The sequence below is a fragment of the Musca domestica genome, unplaced genomic scaffold (genome assembly GCF_030504385.1).
Source record: "Musca domestica strain aabys unplaced genomic scaffold, Musca_domestica.polishedcontigs.V.1.1 32, whole genome shotgun sequence".
NCBI lineage: Eukaryota > Metazoa > Arthropoda > Insecta > Diptera > Muscidae > Musca > Musca domestica.
Genome location: NW_026712311.1, coordinates 3,398,628 through 3,417,142, shown reverse-complemented (window position 1 = coordinate 3,417,142; position 18,515 = coordinate 3,398,628). Strand labels below are relative to the sequence as shown.

At 35.4% G+C, this 18,515-nt stretch overlaps 1 protein-coding gene across 2 annotated transcripts in view; it reads left to right on the top strand.

Moving 5' to 3' along the window:
• LOC101900654 (LIM/homeobox protein Lhx4) overlaps nt 1–17,637 on the top strand; it is a 182,236-nt gene extending 164,599 nt beyond the window's left edge. For both annotated transcript variants that reach the window (XM_059125223.1, XM_005179725.4), the window contains exons 3-7: nt 7,954–8,156; nt 8,232–8,424; nt 14,009–14,160; nt 14,219–14,410; nt 14,478–17,637. In XM_059125223.1, the coding sequence (XP_058981206.1) occupies nt 7,954–8,156; nt 8,232–8,424; nt 14,009–14,160; nt 14,219–14,410; nt 14,478–14,689 (952 nt within the window). In that variant the 3' untranslated portion in view covers nt 14,690–17,637. The remainder of the gene's footprint in view (nt 1–7,953; nt 8,157–8,231; nt 8,425–14,008; nt 14,161–14,218; nt 14,411–14,477) is intronic.
• Nucleotides 17,638–18,515: the final 878 nt, after the last annotated feature.

The window sequence follows — 18,515 nt, the reverse complement described above, 5'->3', positions numbered from 1 at the left end:
AAATATGTACTAAGAAAAATTATATGTAATAAAAATAATCAGACCCACATGTGATCCTGTTATCAAACTTATTGAAGCTTTAACGATTTTTGGGCAGTTAATCCAGTTTTACTGAAATGGCAACCAACGCAAACCGAAGTTATAAGACATCACACACCCAATATGGGCCACAAAACATCGAAGTCTGTTTAATTAAAAAAGTTCTTTGTAAAATGGCGCCCAATTAAAATATGAAAATGGAATGGAAAATTGTTAATAATTCCTAAGGATTTCAAAAATGTCATATTGGAAGTATTCCCCTCCCACGGCAATGGTTATGAACCCAAAATACCTTGTAGCCATTTATTAATCATGAACAATCATATTGCCTTTAATGGCGCCCAACGTTTATTATGAAAAATGTCTAAAGAAATCCAAATCGAAGTTAGTTGGGCAAATAAAAAAACGAAACGCTATGATTTTAGCATCAAATTTATTGAAGCGGCGCCTAACGTAAACGTGAAAGCCATCCTTTGTTGGATCATTCTTGCCTTTAACTGAGCCCAACGGTATTATGAATATCCACTAAGGAAATCCAATTCAAAGATGATTATGTAAGACATAATACACTAGATTGTGGAATCAATTTTATTGAAATGCCATGCAATGTAAAATCTGAAACAATGAGGAGCTTCTCAAAATATATTGAATAAGAAAAAAATGAAAATTTGAAAATTTTCGAAATCTTCCAAATCAATTTATCCAACGAAATAATGCCAGGAAAATAATCAAAACAGACTTTCTTTGTTGTAATCGTTATTTCCTTTAATGGCGAGATTAAACACTACGATTATGTCATTTAATTCAGTGAAGAAGTGGCGCTCATCGTAAAATATGAACATGTGCCATCCTTACCATTAAAAGATCCCAACTGCAATGAGAACAAAGAAAATTTTGTTTCAAACCTCTGTTAACCAAGAAATTAATCCAGAAGAGATAAACAGATTTCTTTGTTAGAATAATTATTTCCTTCAATGGCGCCCAACGTTAAATGTTCACTGTGCAAACCCTAAAACGAAATCAACCCAAAGGTGGTATCAAAATGGCGCCCAATGTAAAATTTTACAAATCAAGACCTTCTTGCAATCTATGTTAACTATTAAAACAAAACAGACACTTTTTAGAGTCCTTTTGATTTAAGTGGCGCCCAACATGTACCATTAAAACATCTCCAGAAATCCACCCAAATTTGATTAAGTTGCCACTTAAACATGAAATGTAACAAAGAGGTGCTCAAGAAACAATCCGACATAGGAAAAGTGGCTCCGATTTTTATATCCTCCACCATAGTATGAGGGTATATTAAGTTTTGTCATTCCGTTTGTAACACCTCGAATATACATTTAGACACCACAAAGTATATATATTTCTGATCAGCATAAAATTCTATGTCGATTTAGCGATGTCCGTCCGTCTGTCCGTTTGTGGAAATCACTGTAGCTTCCGAACAAATTGAGGTAGATTGATAATTTTTACTCAAATGGATATTGTGTCTGCAGGACTTTTGGTATTGAAAATGGGTCATGTAGGTCCATGTTTTAGTATAGCCCCCATATAACGGTACTCTCCCCGATATTCGTTATTTTGATGATTTTACCGATATTTTTCACCGAATTGTTTCAAATTTGGTATTTGAAGTTTAAAATGAATACTACAGCCTATGACAGAACATTCTCTGTGCAGGTCCACGACTTCCTATAGCCCCCATATAACTGTACCTTACAATATTCGGTATTTTGATGATTTTGGCGACATTATTCATCGGAATTGTTTCAAATTCGGTACATGAAGTCCGTAATGGATACTACAGTCTAAGACAAAAAATTGTCCATGCAGGCAAAGGTCTTCGTATAGCCCCCATATAACAGTACCTCCCGATATTCGTTATTTTGATGATTTTACCGATATTTTTCACCGGAATTGTTTTAAATTTGGTATTTGAAGTTTAAAATGAATACTACAGCCTATGACAAAAAATCGTCTGTGCAGGTCCACGTCTTCGTATAGCCCTCATATAACGTTCTCCCCGATATGCGTTATTTTGATGATTTTGGCGACATTATTTATCGCAATTGTTTCAAATTACGTATTTAGAGTTCGTATTGGGAACTACAGTCTGTGAAAGAAATTGTCCATGCAGGCAAAGATCTTCGTATAGGCCCCATATACCAGTACCTCCTTATATTCGTATTTTGATGATTTTACCGATATTTTCACAGGAATTGTTTCAATTCGGTACTTGAAGTTCGTAATGGATACTTAAGTCTAAGAGAGGAAATTGTCTGTGCAGGTCCACGTCTTCGCATAGCCCCCATATAACGTTACCTCCCGATATTCGGTATTTTGATGATTTTACCGATATTTTTCACGGGAATAGTTTCAAATTCGGTACTTGAAGTTCGTAATGGATACTACAGTCTAAGACAGAAAATTGTCTGTGCAGATCCACGTCTTCGTATAGCCCCCATATAGCGGTACCTCCCGATATTCGGTATTTTGATGATTTTAGCGACATTATTGACAGGAATTGTTGCAAATTCGTTACTTGAAGTTTGTAATGGATACTACAGTCTAAAACAAAAAAATGTACTGTGCAGGTCCACATCTTCGTATAGCCCCCATATAACGTACTCCCCGATATTCGGTATTTTGATGGTTTTAGCGACATTTTTCACCGGAATTGTTTCAAATTCGTTACTTGAAGTTCGTAATGGATACTACAGTCTAAGACAAAAAATTGTCCATGCAGGCAAAGGTCTTCGTATAGGCCCCATATACCAGTACCTCCCTATATTCGGTATTTTGACGAGTTTAGGTACAATACCCACCGAAATTGTTTGAGATGTCGTATTTGAAGTTCGTAATGGATGCTACAGCCTAAGACAGAAATTTGTCTATGCTGGTTCAGGTCTTCGCACAGCTCCGATATAACGGTACCTCCCTATATGCGATATTTTGATGATTTTGGCTACGTTATTCACCGTTTATTTCAAGTTTCAAATTTGAATATGGTATGACTTATGACAAACAATGCCTATGTAGGTCCACATCGTATAGACTCCAATATAACAGCTATATTCGGTATTTTTAAAATTTCAATAGAATTTTTAAGGATTTTATTTTTGAAAATTTCCAAATTCGTTCCAAATGGGTGGAGGGTATTAAAAGTTCGGCCGACCGAACTTATAGCTTTTTTTACTTGTTAAAATTATTCTAGAACTAAATGGAAATCCAACCAAAACTGATTAGCTAAATAAGTAAGACTCAAGGTTTATGGTGTTGATTTCATTGAAGTGGCGCCCAACGTAAAGTGTGAATTAAGAGCAAAATTAGAAAAAAAAAATTCGAATGTTCTTTTTTGTTACTAACATTTATTTTATTAAAATTGTGAGCTAAAAAATGTGATAAATATAAAATATAAACGGTGCTTATTACAAGATAATATCTTCAATCTAATAAGGTCCGATGTTGAAAAGTCTCTTGGAAAAAGTCAGGAAACGTCACAAGGAATCTATAATTTCTAACATTTTTGTTTATCTCTAGAACTTCGACTCAATAGAGCCCCATTAAAGTAAGAAACAGTCAGCAGGTCCAAAATGTAAAGCCCATTTTCGCCAGTTTATTTTAAATGGCGCCCAATTGTGGGCAACTGAGGTACTTCAAAAACAAATTTCTAATGCTGCTGGAATTTTCTACCGCTTTTCGAATCGATACTCTGTACAAATTTTTATTGTACCGAACACTCCAAAGGATTTATGACACTCACATTTAAATCCTTTACCATATTGTTGTTGTTTTTGCTCCACATATTTCGTATTGCAAAATGTTGAATTGGGGAAAAATTAGGTTAAAGGATTAATGATGTATGGCATTTTTATGGCAAATAAAACGAAAAGGATTTCAATAAACTATAAAGGATAACAGTTATCCTTTATAAATAAATAATTTCAAATGGAAGGGAGAGGAATGTTTTTTCTCTGCATTTTTGTTTAGGAAATCTATTTGCTGGCTATTTGGAAGCGGACATAACCTCATTTATTATTAAAGAGAGAGAGAAACACACACACACAAACACATAGGTTTTTGAAAAGGATCTGGGAGTTTTGTAATTCCTTTATTTGAATCTCTGTTGTTAAGTGATTCTTACTTTAAGGATTAAAGCGTATTTACCTCTACCCTCGACATTTATCAATAGCTTGGGGAGAATGATGGCTCCTTCCTTGTTGTCCCGATTTTTTTTTTTTTTTTTGCTCCTCTTCTACGTCTTCTGCCTATTTTATGTCTTGCCGTGTTACATTCTTTCATTTTTCCTTTCTTTCTTTCATTTTTTTTGTCTTTTCTTCATCATTTATTTACAGCAACAATACCCAAATGTGGAGGCTGTCATGAACTGATACTGGATCGATTCGTTTAAAGGTGCTGGAACGGACGTGGCATGCCAAGTGTTTGCAGTGCAGCGAGTGTCATGCCCAGCTGAATGATAAATGTTTCGCCCGCAATGGCCAGCTGTTTTGCAAGGAGGATTTTTTTAAGTAAGTAAATTTCGGTAAATGTTTTGCAATTTTTAAAAAGAGGTGGGTTATTGAGAAACTGGATTTTAATAAGAAGGAGAGAATACCTTTCTTTGTGGGGGACTATTTGGGTGTCCTTTAATTGGATAATTTGGACTTTGGAGATAGGAATTCCTAGAGAAGACCTACGCAGGGTGTCGGAGAAGATATACCACATCATGTGCTCAAAGGTGTTCCAAGAATATCCAATTGGTCTCCTTTAAATGTCCTAGAGATATTCTATTAGAGAAAATTTTATGTACCGGACTTCAAATAGGAAAAGCGAACAAACTTTCTTTTGCGAGAGTATATTTGTGGACGAGAGTGTAAGAATGTACTTTTGGACTCCTATGTAAAGTCCAAGAGTAGATTTATTGGAGTTTCTATTGGCAGGCCTTTTGATGTTCCAATAAAAGGGCATATGGATCTCCCCTTTAGAAGACCATCCATTAGAAGACTTTTTCCTTTCTCTCCCTATCTCTCTCTTTATGAGGGTTTGTTGTGTGTGTTTGAATATGTATATTCGGACTTCTATAAGAAGTCCTAGAGGAGACCTATTGGAGTTCTTTTTGGGAAGTCTTTGGTGTTGTTATTAACCCATTAATCTTCCAAAAGACTTATAGGCTTTTCTATTAGAAGACATATTAATCTCTCTTTCTCGATCTGATGATCTCTCCTTAAGAAGACCACTCTATTTTCCTAAAGACGAACTTCGGATCTCCTGTTGATAGGATTTTTGATCGTCCTCTGAGAAGAGTTTTGGGCCATCCATTGGGAAGACTTTTTGGTCCTCTTCGAGAAGACCTATTGGTCGTCCTTTGCGAAAATTTGTTGGTCATCCTTTCAGAAGATTTTGGTCGCTTTTGAGAAGACCTTTTGGTTTTCTTGAGGAAACCTATTGGTCATTTGGGGAAAATTTTGGTCGTCTTTTCGGAAACTTTCTGGTTATCCTTTGAGAGGACCTAGTGGTCATTCTTTGGGAAAACCTATTTGTCGACTTTTGAGAAGGGTTCTTGGTCGTCTCTTGAGCAGACGTTTTGTTCGGCCCTTGGAAAGCCTTTTTGGTCTTTTTTGGGAAGATTTTTTGGTCATCCTTTGAATAGACCTATTGGTCGTACTTTGAGAAGACTTTTGGTAGTCCTTTGAGAAGACTTTTTGATTGTCCTTTCGTGTAAATTGTTCTTCTTTTTGAGAAAATTTTTGGTGGTTCTTGGAAAAATTGTTGGTCGTCCTTTTGGAAAACTTTTTGGTCGTCCTTTGGCAGGACTTTTTGGTCTGGAGAATATCTTCTGGTCTAGTCTTTGGGAAAACTTTTTGGTCATCCTTTAAGAAGACCTATTGGTCGTCCATTGAGAAGGGTTCCTGGTGGTCCTTTAGGAAGTCTTTTTGGTAGTCCTTTGAGAAGACTTTTTGATCGTCCTTTGAGATAACTTTTTCCTCTTTTTGGAAAAATTTTTGGTGGTCCTTTGGAAAAATTTTCTTCGTCCTTTGGAAAGATTTTTGTTCGTCCTTTGGCTAGACTTTTTGGTCTGGAGAATACCTTCTGGTCTGGTCTTTGGGAAAACTTTTTGGTCGTCCTTTGAAAAGACCTTTTGGTGGTTTTCGGTGGTCCTTTGGAAAGACATTTTGGTGGTCCTTTGAGTCCTTTGGGTTACCCCAAAACCCAAAAAAAAAATTGGTGGTGGTCCTTTGGAAAAATTGTTGGTGGTCCTTTTGGAAGACTTTTTGTTCGTCCTTTGGAAAGACTTTTTGGTCTGGAAAGGGTTCCTGGTCCATTGAGAAGGGTTCCTGGTGGTCCTTTAGGAAGACTTTTTGGTAGTCCTTTGAGAAGACTTTTTGATCGTCCTATAGGATAACTTTTTCTTCATCTTTGGCAAAATTATTGGTCGTCCTTTTGGAAAAAATTTTGGTCGTTCTTTGGTAAGACTTTTTGGCACGGAGAATACCTTCTGGTCTGGTCTTTGGGAAAACTTCTTGGTCGTCCTTTGGGAAGACTTTTGGTAGTCGTTTGAGAACACTTTTGGTAGTCCTTTGAGAAGACTTTTTGCTCGTTCAATGGGAAGAATTTCTGGCGTCCTTTGCGAAAGTTTTTGGTCGTCCTTTTGGAAGACTTTTTGTTCGTCCTTTGGGAAGATTTTTGGTCTTCTTTTGGGAAAACTTTTGAGTCATTCTTTGGGAAAACTTTCTGGTCTGGAGAATACTTTTTGGTCTTTGGTCTTTAGTTTTTCGGTCGTCCTTTGGGTAGGACTTGGATTTTTGGTCGGCTTTGGGAAAACTTTTTGGTCGTCCATTGAGAAGATTTTTGGTCGTCCTTTGGACCTTTTGGTTGCTTTTGGGAAAAATGTTTGGTCTTTCTTTGAGAAGACTTTTGGTCGTGTTTGGAGTCGGACTTTGGACTTTTTGGTGGGCTTTGGGAAAACTTTTTGGTCGTTCTTTAAAAAGATTTTGGTCGTCCTTTGGACTTTTTGGTCGTCCTCTGAGAAGATTTACGATCATCCTATGGGTCGGCTTTGGGAAATCTTTTTGGTCGTCTTTGAAAAAAATTTTGGTCGGCCTTTGAGAAGTTTTTTACGTAGTCCTTTAAAAAAACACTTTTCGGCCGTCCATTGGGGAGACCTATTGATTGTGTAAGAAGACGTTTTGGACGTTCTTTGGAAAATCTATTGGCCATCCTTTCAAAAGACTTTTTGAACGATTTTTTGATCAGACTTTTTGGTCGTCTTTTAAAAAGACCTATTGCTCGTCCTCTGGAACGATTTTTTTTACCGACCTTTGAGAAGACTTTTTGGTCAACCTTTAAGAAGTTTGAAATGACATTTAGGTCGCTCTCTAGGAAGACCTATTGACCGTTTTTTGAAAAAAAAAAACTTTTTGGTCTCCCGTTCGGAAGATTTTTTTTCGTTTTGAGAAGAACTTTTGGTCGTCCTTCGAGAAAACCTATTTCTGTAGGAAGACCTATTGATCTTTCGTTGAATCGTCCTTTGGGAACCGTTTCTGATACTTCTTTGAAAAGACTTTTTTTACCCACTGGCATTTTTTTGGAAAGACCTATTGGTTTTTATTTGGAAGCCTTATTGGCCTCTACGAAAACTTATTTATTTTCTTATCAGCAGTTTTTTTTTGTCTTCCCAATTTCAAAAGCTTTTGTCTTCCTCCCAGAAGATTTATAAAGGACCCTTTGATTTTTTCACCAATGGAAATTCTCAAGAGAACGCCTTCTACTATGACCCTCCATGGAACCTCCCTTTTTACATACCCCTTAAATATCATGCCATTACCTACATACATATGCCTCTTGTTGAAAGTAATTTAATTAATAATAACCACCCTTTGTACCTTTCCCAATGTTTGGGTCTTCTAACAGGCGTTACGGAACGAAATGTTCCGCTTGTGATATGGGTATACCGCCGACGCAAGTGGTGCGTCGCGCTCAAGACAATGTCTATCACCTGCAGTGTTTCCTCTGTACGATCTGTTCGCGCACCCTCAATACCGGCGATGAATTCTACCTCATGGAAGATCGTAAGCTAGTGTGTAAGCGGGACTATGAAGAGGCTAAGGCGAAAGGTGAGTATCTTCAACTCCTCGAAAAAAGCAATACTTTGAATACAAATATAACTTTGATGCTCTTTTCGTTCTCAGGTTTATATTTGGATGGCTCCTTAGATGGTGACCAGCCGAATAAACGACCTCGCACCACAATAACCGCTAAACAATTGGAAACCCTCAAAACCGCCTACAACAACAGTCCGAAACCTGCGCGGCACGTGCGTGAACAGCTATCACAGGATACGGGTCTAGATATGAGAGTAGTACAAGTCTGGTTTCAAAATCGGTAAGTAAGATCTCTGAGAAACATAATTGCATAATTTTCAAAAAAAATATTTTGTTTTTGTCGAAGAATATTATTCACCTCCATTTACCAAGCATTTAAAATGAATTTTCTCAAGTAAGCGATAACATTGTCTCATGCAAACCGAAAAAAAAACAGTCAATGGTCACTTAGCTATCGAAGTGTTTGCTAATCTTATCACATGTGGTAGTTGAAACACTAGCCTGGTCAGGAGCGTTATTTTGATTTTTTTTTCAAGGGGGTCGTAGTGGCAAAAATCTATATTTTTCTACTCTAAAAATTGGTGATATACCCTTTAAATATAACAGGTTGTAATATATGGGGGAATATCTGTTACGTACCATTTTCCTCTTGTTTCCCGTCCATAAACTTCATTTCATTCCATCATTAAAATCTTTATGAGTCACAGAAATGAATTTTTTATAAAAAAAATATGTTCCATTCCAGTTGTTTCGTTCCATTCCAGTCGTTTCGTTCCATTCCATTTCGTTCCCCTCAACTTTACGATGTTCTAATCAAGCAAACTTAATATTTCATTAACTAAACTTCATATTATCAAATTATTTCGCCCTGCTGACAAAATGATTTCAATTCCATGTCGTTCCTCTGTCTAAAAACTTAACCATTCAAAGCTGCAAAACTCATAGTTACATTGCAAAAGTCAGCATATTTCGTTATAACTTAATTTTCACATTCCGTTTGGTACTACTTAAAATCAGTGTTTCATTCCCTGTCATTCCTCGAAAATTTTAAACATTCAATCCACAAACCTTCGTGGAATTCATTTAAATTCTGTTCATGTTATCAAATTATTTCGCCCTGCTGACAAAATTATTTCAATTCCATGTCGTTCCTCTGTCTAAGAACCTAACCATTCAAGTCTGCAAATCTCATAGGTACATTTTAAATGTCAGCATATTCGTTATAACATAATTTTCACATTCCGTTTGGCTCTACATAAAATCAGTGTTTCATTCCCTGTCATTGCTCGAAAATTTGAAACATTCAATTCACAAACCTTAGTGGAATTCATTTAAAATCGGTTCATGTTATCAAATTATTTCGCCATGCTAACAAAATTATTTCAATTCCATGTCGTTCCTCTGTCTAAGAACCTAACCATTTGAGTCTGCAAACCTCATAGTTATATTTTAAATGTCAGCATATACCGTTATAACATAATTTTCACATTCCGTATGGCTCTACATAAAAACAGTGTTTCATTCCCTGTCATTCCTCGAAAATCTTAAACATTCAATTCACAAACCTCTGTGGGATTCATTTAATTTTTTTCTAAAAATGCCAATGCCTCAATTTTACACTTTCTTTTTATGTTTCATTCCGTTTCGCCCCTCCGACTGCATTTCTTGAATATAATTTTCATTAAATTTTTCAAAACGCTTATTTCTTTCATTCATTTTCACTGCATTTTATGGTCTTGGCATTTTTTTCTAATGAAAAATTGTGTGTTCCATTTCCATCGTTTCATGTTATGCCGTGCGTTTATCAAATAATCGCCTTATTTTCCACATCATATCATCTGTTATTCAATTAAACATCGTTTCTCTATTGCATTTCCCTCTGTTTCCAAAAAAGGTGTTTCATTCCATATCGTTCCAAATATTTAATTTTTAAATTGTTAAATCTCTTAACAATCCACCTGAGGTCGTTTCAGACTATGACATGCACTGATTTTGCCATTCATATACCTATTTTCTTGTTGTTTCATGGCATTTCATACCCCCGTTCACCAATCTGTTATGTTTTTTTTAATCTAACATTCAGTGCATCATCATGTGTCGCTATACTCAAGAAAATTTCATTTAAACAATTGATTTCAAAAAAAGTGTTTTATTCCATCGCGTTCCTAAGTCTTGGCGTTGTCTTGGCTTTTTTCCTAATAAAAAATTATGGAAATGGAACACTTTCATCGTTTCATGTTAAGCCGTGCGTTTATTCACTAATCGTCTTATTTTTCACATAATTTCATCTGTCATTTAATTAAACATCATTTCTCTATTACATCTCGCTCTGTTTCCAAAAAAGTGTTTCATTCCATATCGTTCCTAGGTCCAAATATTTAATCTATAAATGGGTAAATCTCTTAACAATAAACATGAGGTCTGTTCGCTCTGTTTCTAGATAGAGTGTTTCATTCCATATCGTTCCTATGTCCAAATATTTAATCCTTAAATGGTTAAATCTCCTAAAAATCAATCTGAGGTCATTACAAAACTTGCCATGCATTGATTTTGTCATTCAAATGCCTATTTTCTTGTTGTTTCATGCCATTCCATACCCCCGTTCACCAATCTGTTATGTTTTTTTTTTTTTTAATCTAACATTCAGTGCATCATCATGTGTCGTTATACTCAAGAAAATTTAATTTAAACAATTGATTTCAAAAAAGGTGTTTTATTCCATCTTGTTGCTAAGTCTTGGCGTTCCATTTTATGGTCTTGGCAATTTTTTTCTAATAAAAAATTATGGAAATGGAACACTTCCATTGTTTCATGTTATGCCGTGCATTTATTCACTAATCGTCTTATTTTTCACATAACTCCATCTGTCATTTAATTAAACATCATTTCTCTATTGCATTTCGCTCTGTTTCCATAAAAAAGTGTTTCATTCCATATCGTTCATATGTCCAAATATTTAATCTTTAAATAGTTAAATCTCTTAACAATCCACCTGAGGTCTGTTCGCTCTGTTTCTAGATAGGGTGTTTCATTCCATATCGTTCCTAGGTCCAAAAATTTAATCTTTGAGTGCCCAAATCTCCTAAAAATCAATCTGAGGTCGCTTCAGACTATGACATGCACTGATTTTGCCATTCATATGCCTATTTCCTTGTTGTTTCATGCCATTCCATTCCCCCTTTCCGCGTTCTGTAGCTATTGAATGCAGTTTTCAATTATGTTTTTATAAATCTAACATTAAGTGCATCATTGTGTGTCGTTATACTCAAGAAAATTTCATTTAAACAATTGATTTCAAAAAAGGTATTTTATTCCATCCCGTTCCTAAGTCTTGACGTTCCATTTTATGCTCTTGGCAGTTTTTTTCTAATAAAAAATTATGGAAATGGAACACTTCCATCGTTTCATGTTATGCCGCGCGTTTATTCACTAATCGTCTAATTTTTCACATCATGTCATCTGTTATTCAATTAAACATCATTTCGCTCTGTTTCCAAAAAAAAGTGTTTCGTTCCATATCGTTCCTAGGTCTAAAAATTTAATCTTTAAATGGGTAAATCTCTTAACAATCAACCTGAGGTCTGTTCGCTCTGTTTCTAAATAGGGTGTTTCATTCCATATCGTTCCTATGTCCAAATATTTAATCTTGAAATGGTTAAATCTCTTAACAATCCACCTGAGGTCGTTTCAGACTATGACATCCACTGATTTTGCCATTCATATGCCTATTTCCTTTTTGTTTCATGCCATTCCATACCCCGTTCACCAATCTGTAGCTATTGTTTGTTTTCAATTAGGTTTTTGCAAATTCCAACATTCAGTGCATCATCATGTGTCGCTATACTCAAGAAAATTTTATTTAAACAATTGATTTCAAAAAAAATGTGTTTTTCCATCTCTTCCCTAATAAAAATTATGGAAATGGAACACTTCCATCGTTTCATGTTATGTCGTGCGTTTATTCACTAATCGGCTTATTTTTCACATAATTTCATCTGTCATTTAATTAAACATCTCGCTCTGTTTCCAAAAAAAGTGTTTCATTCCATATCGTTCCTAGGTCCAAAAGTTTAACCTTTGAGTGCCCAAATCCCCTAAAAATCAATCTGAGGTCATTACAGACCTTGCCATGCATTGATTTTGTCATTCATATACCTATTTTCTTGTTGTTTCATGCCATTTAATACCCCCGTTCCGCATTCTGTAGCTACTGAATGTTTTCAATTTTGTTTTTGTAAATCTAACATTCAGTACATCATGATGTGTCGTTATACTCAAGAAAATTTCATTTAAACACCCTGTTTCAAATGTTTCATTCCATGTCGTTCCAAAGTCCAAAATCGCATCAATTCAATCTTCAAACATGTTAGCAATCAATTTTAATACGTTTTGAGCATTAATAATTCATTCTCTTTATCCTTTCAACATTTGTTTCATTCCATTTCGTACCCTTGTCCTCACTTCTATAGCTTTAAAATGAAAGTTATTTGAAGCTTTGTAAAAACGATTTTTCGTTGTCCTCATTTTCTCAGATTTTTTTTTTTTTTTTTTTGTTTTTTTGAAGATTTTCCTTCTTACAAATGTTGTTTCATTTCCATTGTTCCTTGTTTTTATTAAACCAGTCCATTATTTTTCACTTCATTTCATAATTTCGTACCATTTTATTACCCCTCGTTTTATTTTAGTTTTTTTTTATAAATTCTAAACGTTTCATTCCATTTTGTACCAATCCAATATTCGATTCCATATCTTCACGTTTCGTTCCACAACATTGCAGTTAATTTATATTATTCCAAATATTTGTTTTTTTAAAATTTTCTCCATTTCATTCCATTGCTTCTCGTTCAAAACCGTTCCATTCCACATCATTCCGCTCAATTCCAAGTCATCCCGAGTACCAATCCAGTTTTGTACCAATCCAGTTTTGTTTAATTTCATCCATTCCATTCCGTTCCTTTTCTCCACGTTCCTTTTCTCAACATTCCATTTATGGTATTTTATTCTATATGTTTGTATTTTTAAATAATTTTCGTTTCATTCCATTGCTTCCCGTTCCACACATCATCATTCCGTTTCATTCCACATTATTCCGTTTCATTCCACATAATTCCGTTCAATTCCAAATCATATCGCTTTATTCCATATCATTACGTTGCCTTTCTCATAATTTTATCCATACCACACACATAATTCCATGCCATACCCTTTCATTACCTTTCACCGTTCCATTACCCTTCATTTCTTTGTATTTGACTTCATTTCGTTTCATTTCACTTCATTTCGTGATATTCCCCTTCATTCAACTTCATTTAATATATATGCGTTGCATTCCGCTCAACCGTTATCTGTCTACAGCACTCCCCTTCATCCCTCATCACTCAGTTCCATTCCGTTTCATTCCACATCAATCCTTTTATTGCCTAATATTACATTTCGCTTCCGATTATTTCGTAAATATCACGTTATTTCATCCTATTCCTTGTCATTCTGTTCTGTTCTGTTCCATTCCACTTCATTTCTTTTCATTCTACTTGTTCCACATTCATTTCGATCCACCATGAATGTTCCACATTCATTCCGTTTCATTAGATATCTTTATGTTCCTTTAAACATTGTCCCACATCTTTCAACCCCAGTCTGTCTCATTCCATATCATTGAGTTCCGTTTCACTTGTACCATTTCATTCCATTCCGTTCCATTATTTATTATTTATATATATATTTTAATTTTCATTTCCATACATTCCTGCCACACAGCTTACAAGCCCTTTCATTTCAATTCCATTTCATTCCGTCCCTTCATTTTAATAACAATAATTAATAACCGTTTTTCTTTGTTCTCCCTTTTTTGTCTCCCCTTACAGAAGAGCGAAAGAGAAACGTCTGAAAAAGGATGCTGGCCGAACAAGATGGAGTCAATATTTCCGCTCAATGAAGGGCAGTTGTTCCCCCAGAACCGAGAAATTCCTAGACAAAGATGATCTTAAAGTCGATTATGATAGTTTCAGTCATCATGGTAAGTCCTAGGCAGCCAAGATTCAAGATCCGGAACTAATCCCATTTTATTTTCACAGACCTCAGCAATGACAGCTATAGTACCGTCAATTTGGGTTTAGATGAGGGAGCCTCACCACATTCGCTGCGTGGCTCCTATCTGCACGGTAGTTCAAGTCCTTCACAGTATCCATCTAGTCGCTCGCCCCCTCCAGTGGGGCAAAATCACTCCTTTGGTTCATATCCCGACAATATTGTCTATACGAATATAGGTGAGATGCCTAGACCTAAAAATAATGAAATCTCTTTCTAAAAATCTCTTTTCCCTTTAAATTACAGATCACAATTCCGCATCGAATCTACATGGCTCCAAGTCGCAATCCCGCTTACATGCCGGCAGTGCTGTCTCGGACCTGAGCAATGACTCCAGTCCCGAGCAAGGTTTTCCCGATTTCCCACCCAGCCCGGACTCATGGCTAGGCGATACGGGGACCAATCCAAATCCGAACTCCAATCCGAATTCGGCCACAGCCGGTGGTGTACATTACTGATACTCAAACATTCTCTTTAGATATTTTCAAATGCAATCGCGTAATCTATTGATGGCCTCTCAGAGTAATGATCCAACGTCGGCGGCGACGGCGAATCTGAGTCTAATGGAAATCGATGAACCCGAAGATGCTGCTTCACCTGCTGTGCCACCAAGTGCCGAGCAAAAATCATAACATTTTGAAGATACTAAAGATAACAAGTGATGGCCGTATGGAATCATCGATCGATTATGGAGTTTATCCTCTTTTGTAATATGTTTTTAATTGTCCCCTCTCTCTCTCTCTCTCGCGCTCGCTCTCCCATTTTCTCTTTAAGATGAAATTGTTATTTGTGTTTAAGAAGTCATAATTTAAGAAGAAATCTATCGTAAGAGACCCGGTACTTCGAGTTTGCTCAAAAATGTTTGTTAAACCTCCAGAAAAATGAGAACCAGTGGCCTTTTTTGGGGGATGGGAAGGAGGAAGGAATTCAGATTTTTTTATGATGAGTTTGGAAGATTTTCTCGTAAAGGAGGAGAACAACAATCGATGATCTTTATGAAAATTTCGACGGATTTTATTACGAGAAGATCATTGGATCTAGAAAGGAGGATCCATCCATTCTCAGAGGAAGATCAGCTGAAATTCTTATTAAAAATCATAGATAGATTTTTTCTTCTCTGGAGATTTTCATAGATTCATGAACTAACCGATCAACTTTTAAAAAAAAATGATATTTTGTTTCCTGGAAAGACCAATAGATCTTGCCTACCTACATATCAATTCGTTAAAAAATAGATGAATTCATTCCAAAGAAACAAAATCAGGAGAGGCTATTCACATATATTCGATATATGGTATTCTGAGAAAATTAGCAGATATATTCGCAAGAAAATGGAGCAATCTCCTCGTGGGAAGAACTATTGATTCTCAAAACAGAATTTAAAGATTTTCTCTTAAAAAAGGAACAGATCTCTTCATAAAAAGAAGATAGATAATCGGAAGAAAATTAGCAGAAAATATTAGCAAAAGATCCAATGAAAGATCAATGGATCTCCTCATGAGAAGAAAAATTGTTTGCCGTATGAGAAGACCAATAGATCGCTTTATTAAAAGGCCTGATATGTTCTTCAGCAGAAAATCTACGAATCTTTTTAGGAGGAGATCGATAGGTCTAGAAGGAAGTTTATAACATAAATTGATAGGTGTTCTAATAGAATGATCAATAGATATCTAATTGAGAAGATCGAGAGAACGTTCTCAGCGATGAACAACAGATATTCTAATGAGAAAATGAATAAATTCCCCCCTGCGAAGATCGATAGATGCTCACAGGAGAATTTACAGATTTTCTCATCAATAGATTTTGAAAAAACTTGACTTCACGAAAAATCAGCAGGTTCTGCCCACTAGAATATAGATTGATCTCCTTCTGAGAAGAACGATAGATATTGTCATGAGAATCTGCTGAGGCGAAGAATAATCTTAAAGAGAAAACTATAAAAAAACCCAACTCCTGAAGATCGACATACTATTTAATGGGAGACCCTAAGCGACCCATCACCTCATGGAAGGATTGCAGAAAATAAACAGATGTTCTCCCAAAAAAGGTCAGTGTATCGATCCCCACATGAGAAACACAACATGTTTACTTAAAGAGACTCTAAATCTACTCATATCTTTATGAAAGGATCAATCGATGCTTTCAAGAAAAAAACAGAGATTCTTTTTTTCTCAAGGCGAATCCTCAAGAGAAAACTATGAAAAATTCTCCACGCGAGAAGAACGACACGAAGAGAACAATAAGGTTACTCACAGAGACCCAAAATCTATTCATATCCTCATGAAAGAATCGATCGATCCTCGCAAAAAAAAAACAGAATTTCTCCTTTTCTTTTCCCTCCAAAGGACAATCTTCAATAGAAAACTATTGAAAATACTTCAGTGGAGAAGAACGAAATCTCTTTTTTATGAGAGACTATAAAATCGACTCATCCCCCAAATAAAAGAATGTCAGAAAAACTAACAGATTTTCACATAAAAAGATCAGTGGTTCGATCCCCACATGAAAATATCAATAAATTTACTTGTAGATGCCCTGTATCGACTCATCTCCTCATAAAAGTATCGATCGATCCTCGCAGGATCACAATAGAGTTTATCCTTTTCCTTCTTCTCTAAAGGTCAATATTCAAGAGAAAACAAAGAAAATTTCTCCACTAGAGGAGAACGACATGCCTTTTTTATGAGAGACCTCAAATAGTCTCATCTCCGCATGAAAGGATCTATCGATTCTCAAAGGAAAAAAATATGTTTTTTGCATTTTTTTCGATCCTCACAGGACATTTTTTAATTGAGTTCATCACCAAAAAAAAGATCGATAAATTTTCTCGAAGAAGAACAAGAGATTTCCTCGAGTGGAGACCAATATATCCGTATCTCTTTGAGAACTCATAGATCTTCTTATGAGAACACCGACCATGATTTATTCTTGGTGAAATCTATGAATTACCTAGAAGAATACTCTGTCCCCCTCTCTCACACACACTGAGAAAACTGTTAGATTTACTTATGAGAAGATCGCTGATCAATTCTTCAAGAAATTGACGGAACTTTTCTAAAGAAGATCGATCCATCCTTCATAATAATATAAAATTAGAAGTTCTGGTGAAAAGATATTTATCTTCTTTTCTAGAAGAAAATCGTGGAAATCTCTAGTTTATCTATGAGAAAATTGATCGATCTTCATATTTGCGGATGGACTCATCAGTCTATGAGGATGAATGGATCTTTTTATGAATAGCCAATTACGGTCTCTTTGAGGATCGATTAAATTAATCTTTGTATGAGAAAATCTGTTGTTTTTTCTAAAAAGATTGATCCTTTCATGGAAAGATGAGTCAATTTAAGGTCTCTCATCACAAAAGTATGTCTATCATCTCATGTGGGAACATTATGATAATTTTCTCTTGAAATTGACTTTTATATGAGAAAAAATAAGAAAAAAATGGTTTTCCTAAAATACTCGGAAGTATGATTGATAGATCCTCGTGAAAATATCGATAGATCTTCTCATAATGAGATATATTGACAGATCAATATAAATCAGGAATATTTCAACCAATTGCCACATGAAAAGATAAATGGATTTCTTCCATTACAGATCAATAGAACTATCCATGAAAAGAGCTATACGTGCTTCAAACTTCAAGAATATTAAGAAGATGGAGAGGAACGATTGCAATGTGAAAATTTTGTATCGATTTTCATATGAGAAGATCAAGATATCTACTCAGAGAAGAACAAGGGTTTTCCCATGTATTTCCTCAATATATTCAACTCTGAGCACTAATTGGAGATCTTGGAAGATCGAACTTCAAGTATCTGTTTATGAGAATATGAAATAGTCAACCAATGAAACGATCCATCTAATTAAATGCCTTCCCTTGAACAAAATGAGAGATCTCCTCAAGAAAAAAATTTTAGATAAATAGGTCTTCCCACGAGAAAAAATTGGAATTTTCTGTAGATCTCTTTCTGGGGAGATCAACAGGGCCTTCTAATGAAGATCGATTAATATTCGCACGAGTAAGGCATTCTAGTTTAAATATATATTCCAAAGAAATTAGCAGAACAATTGAATTTAGCTTGAAATGAATGGGAATTCTTTTGTCAATAATCACCAATTTCCAAAATTTCCTTCACTACATCGATGTAGTCAGCTGTCGGACCAAGGATCCCCGAACTGGTAGATTTTTATATTTTGTACTTAACATTTTGCTTGAAAAATCCAATTATTGTGTGTTTCGCCTAAATGGATTCTGAGAACATTTCTGGTGACGGCAGT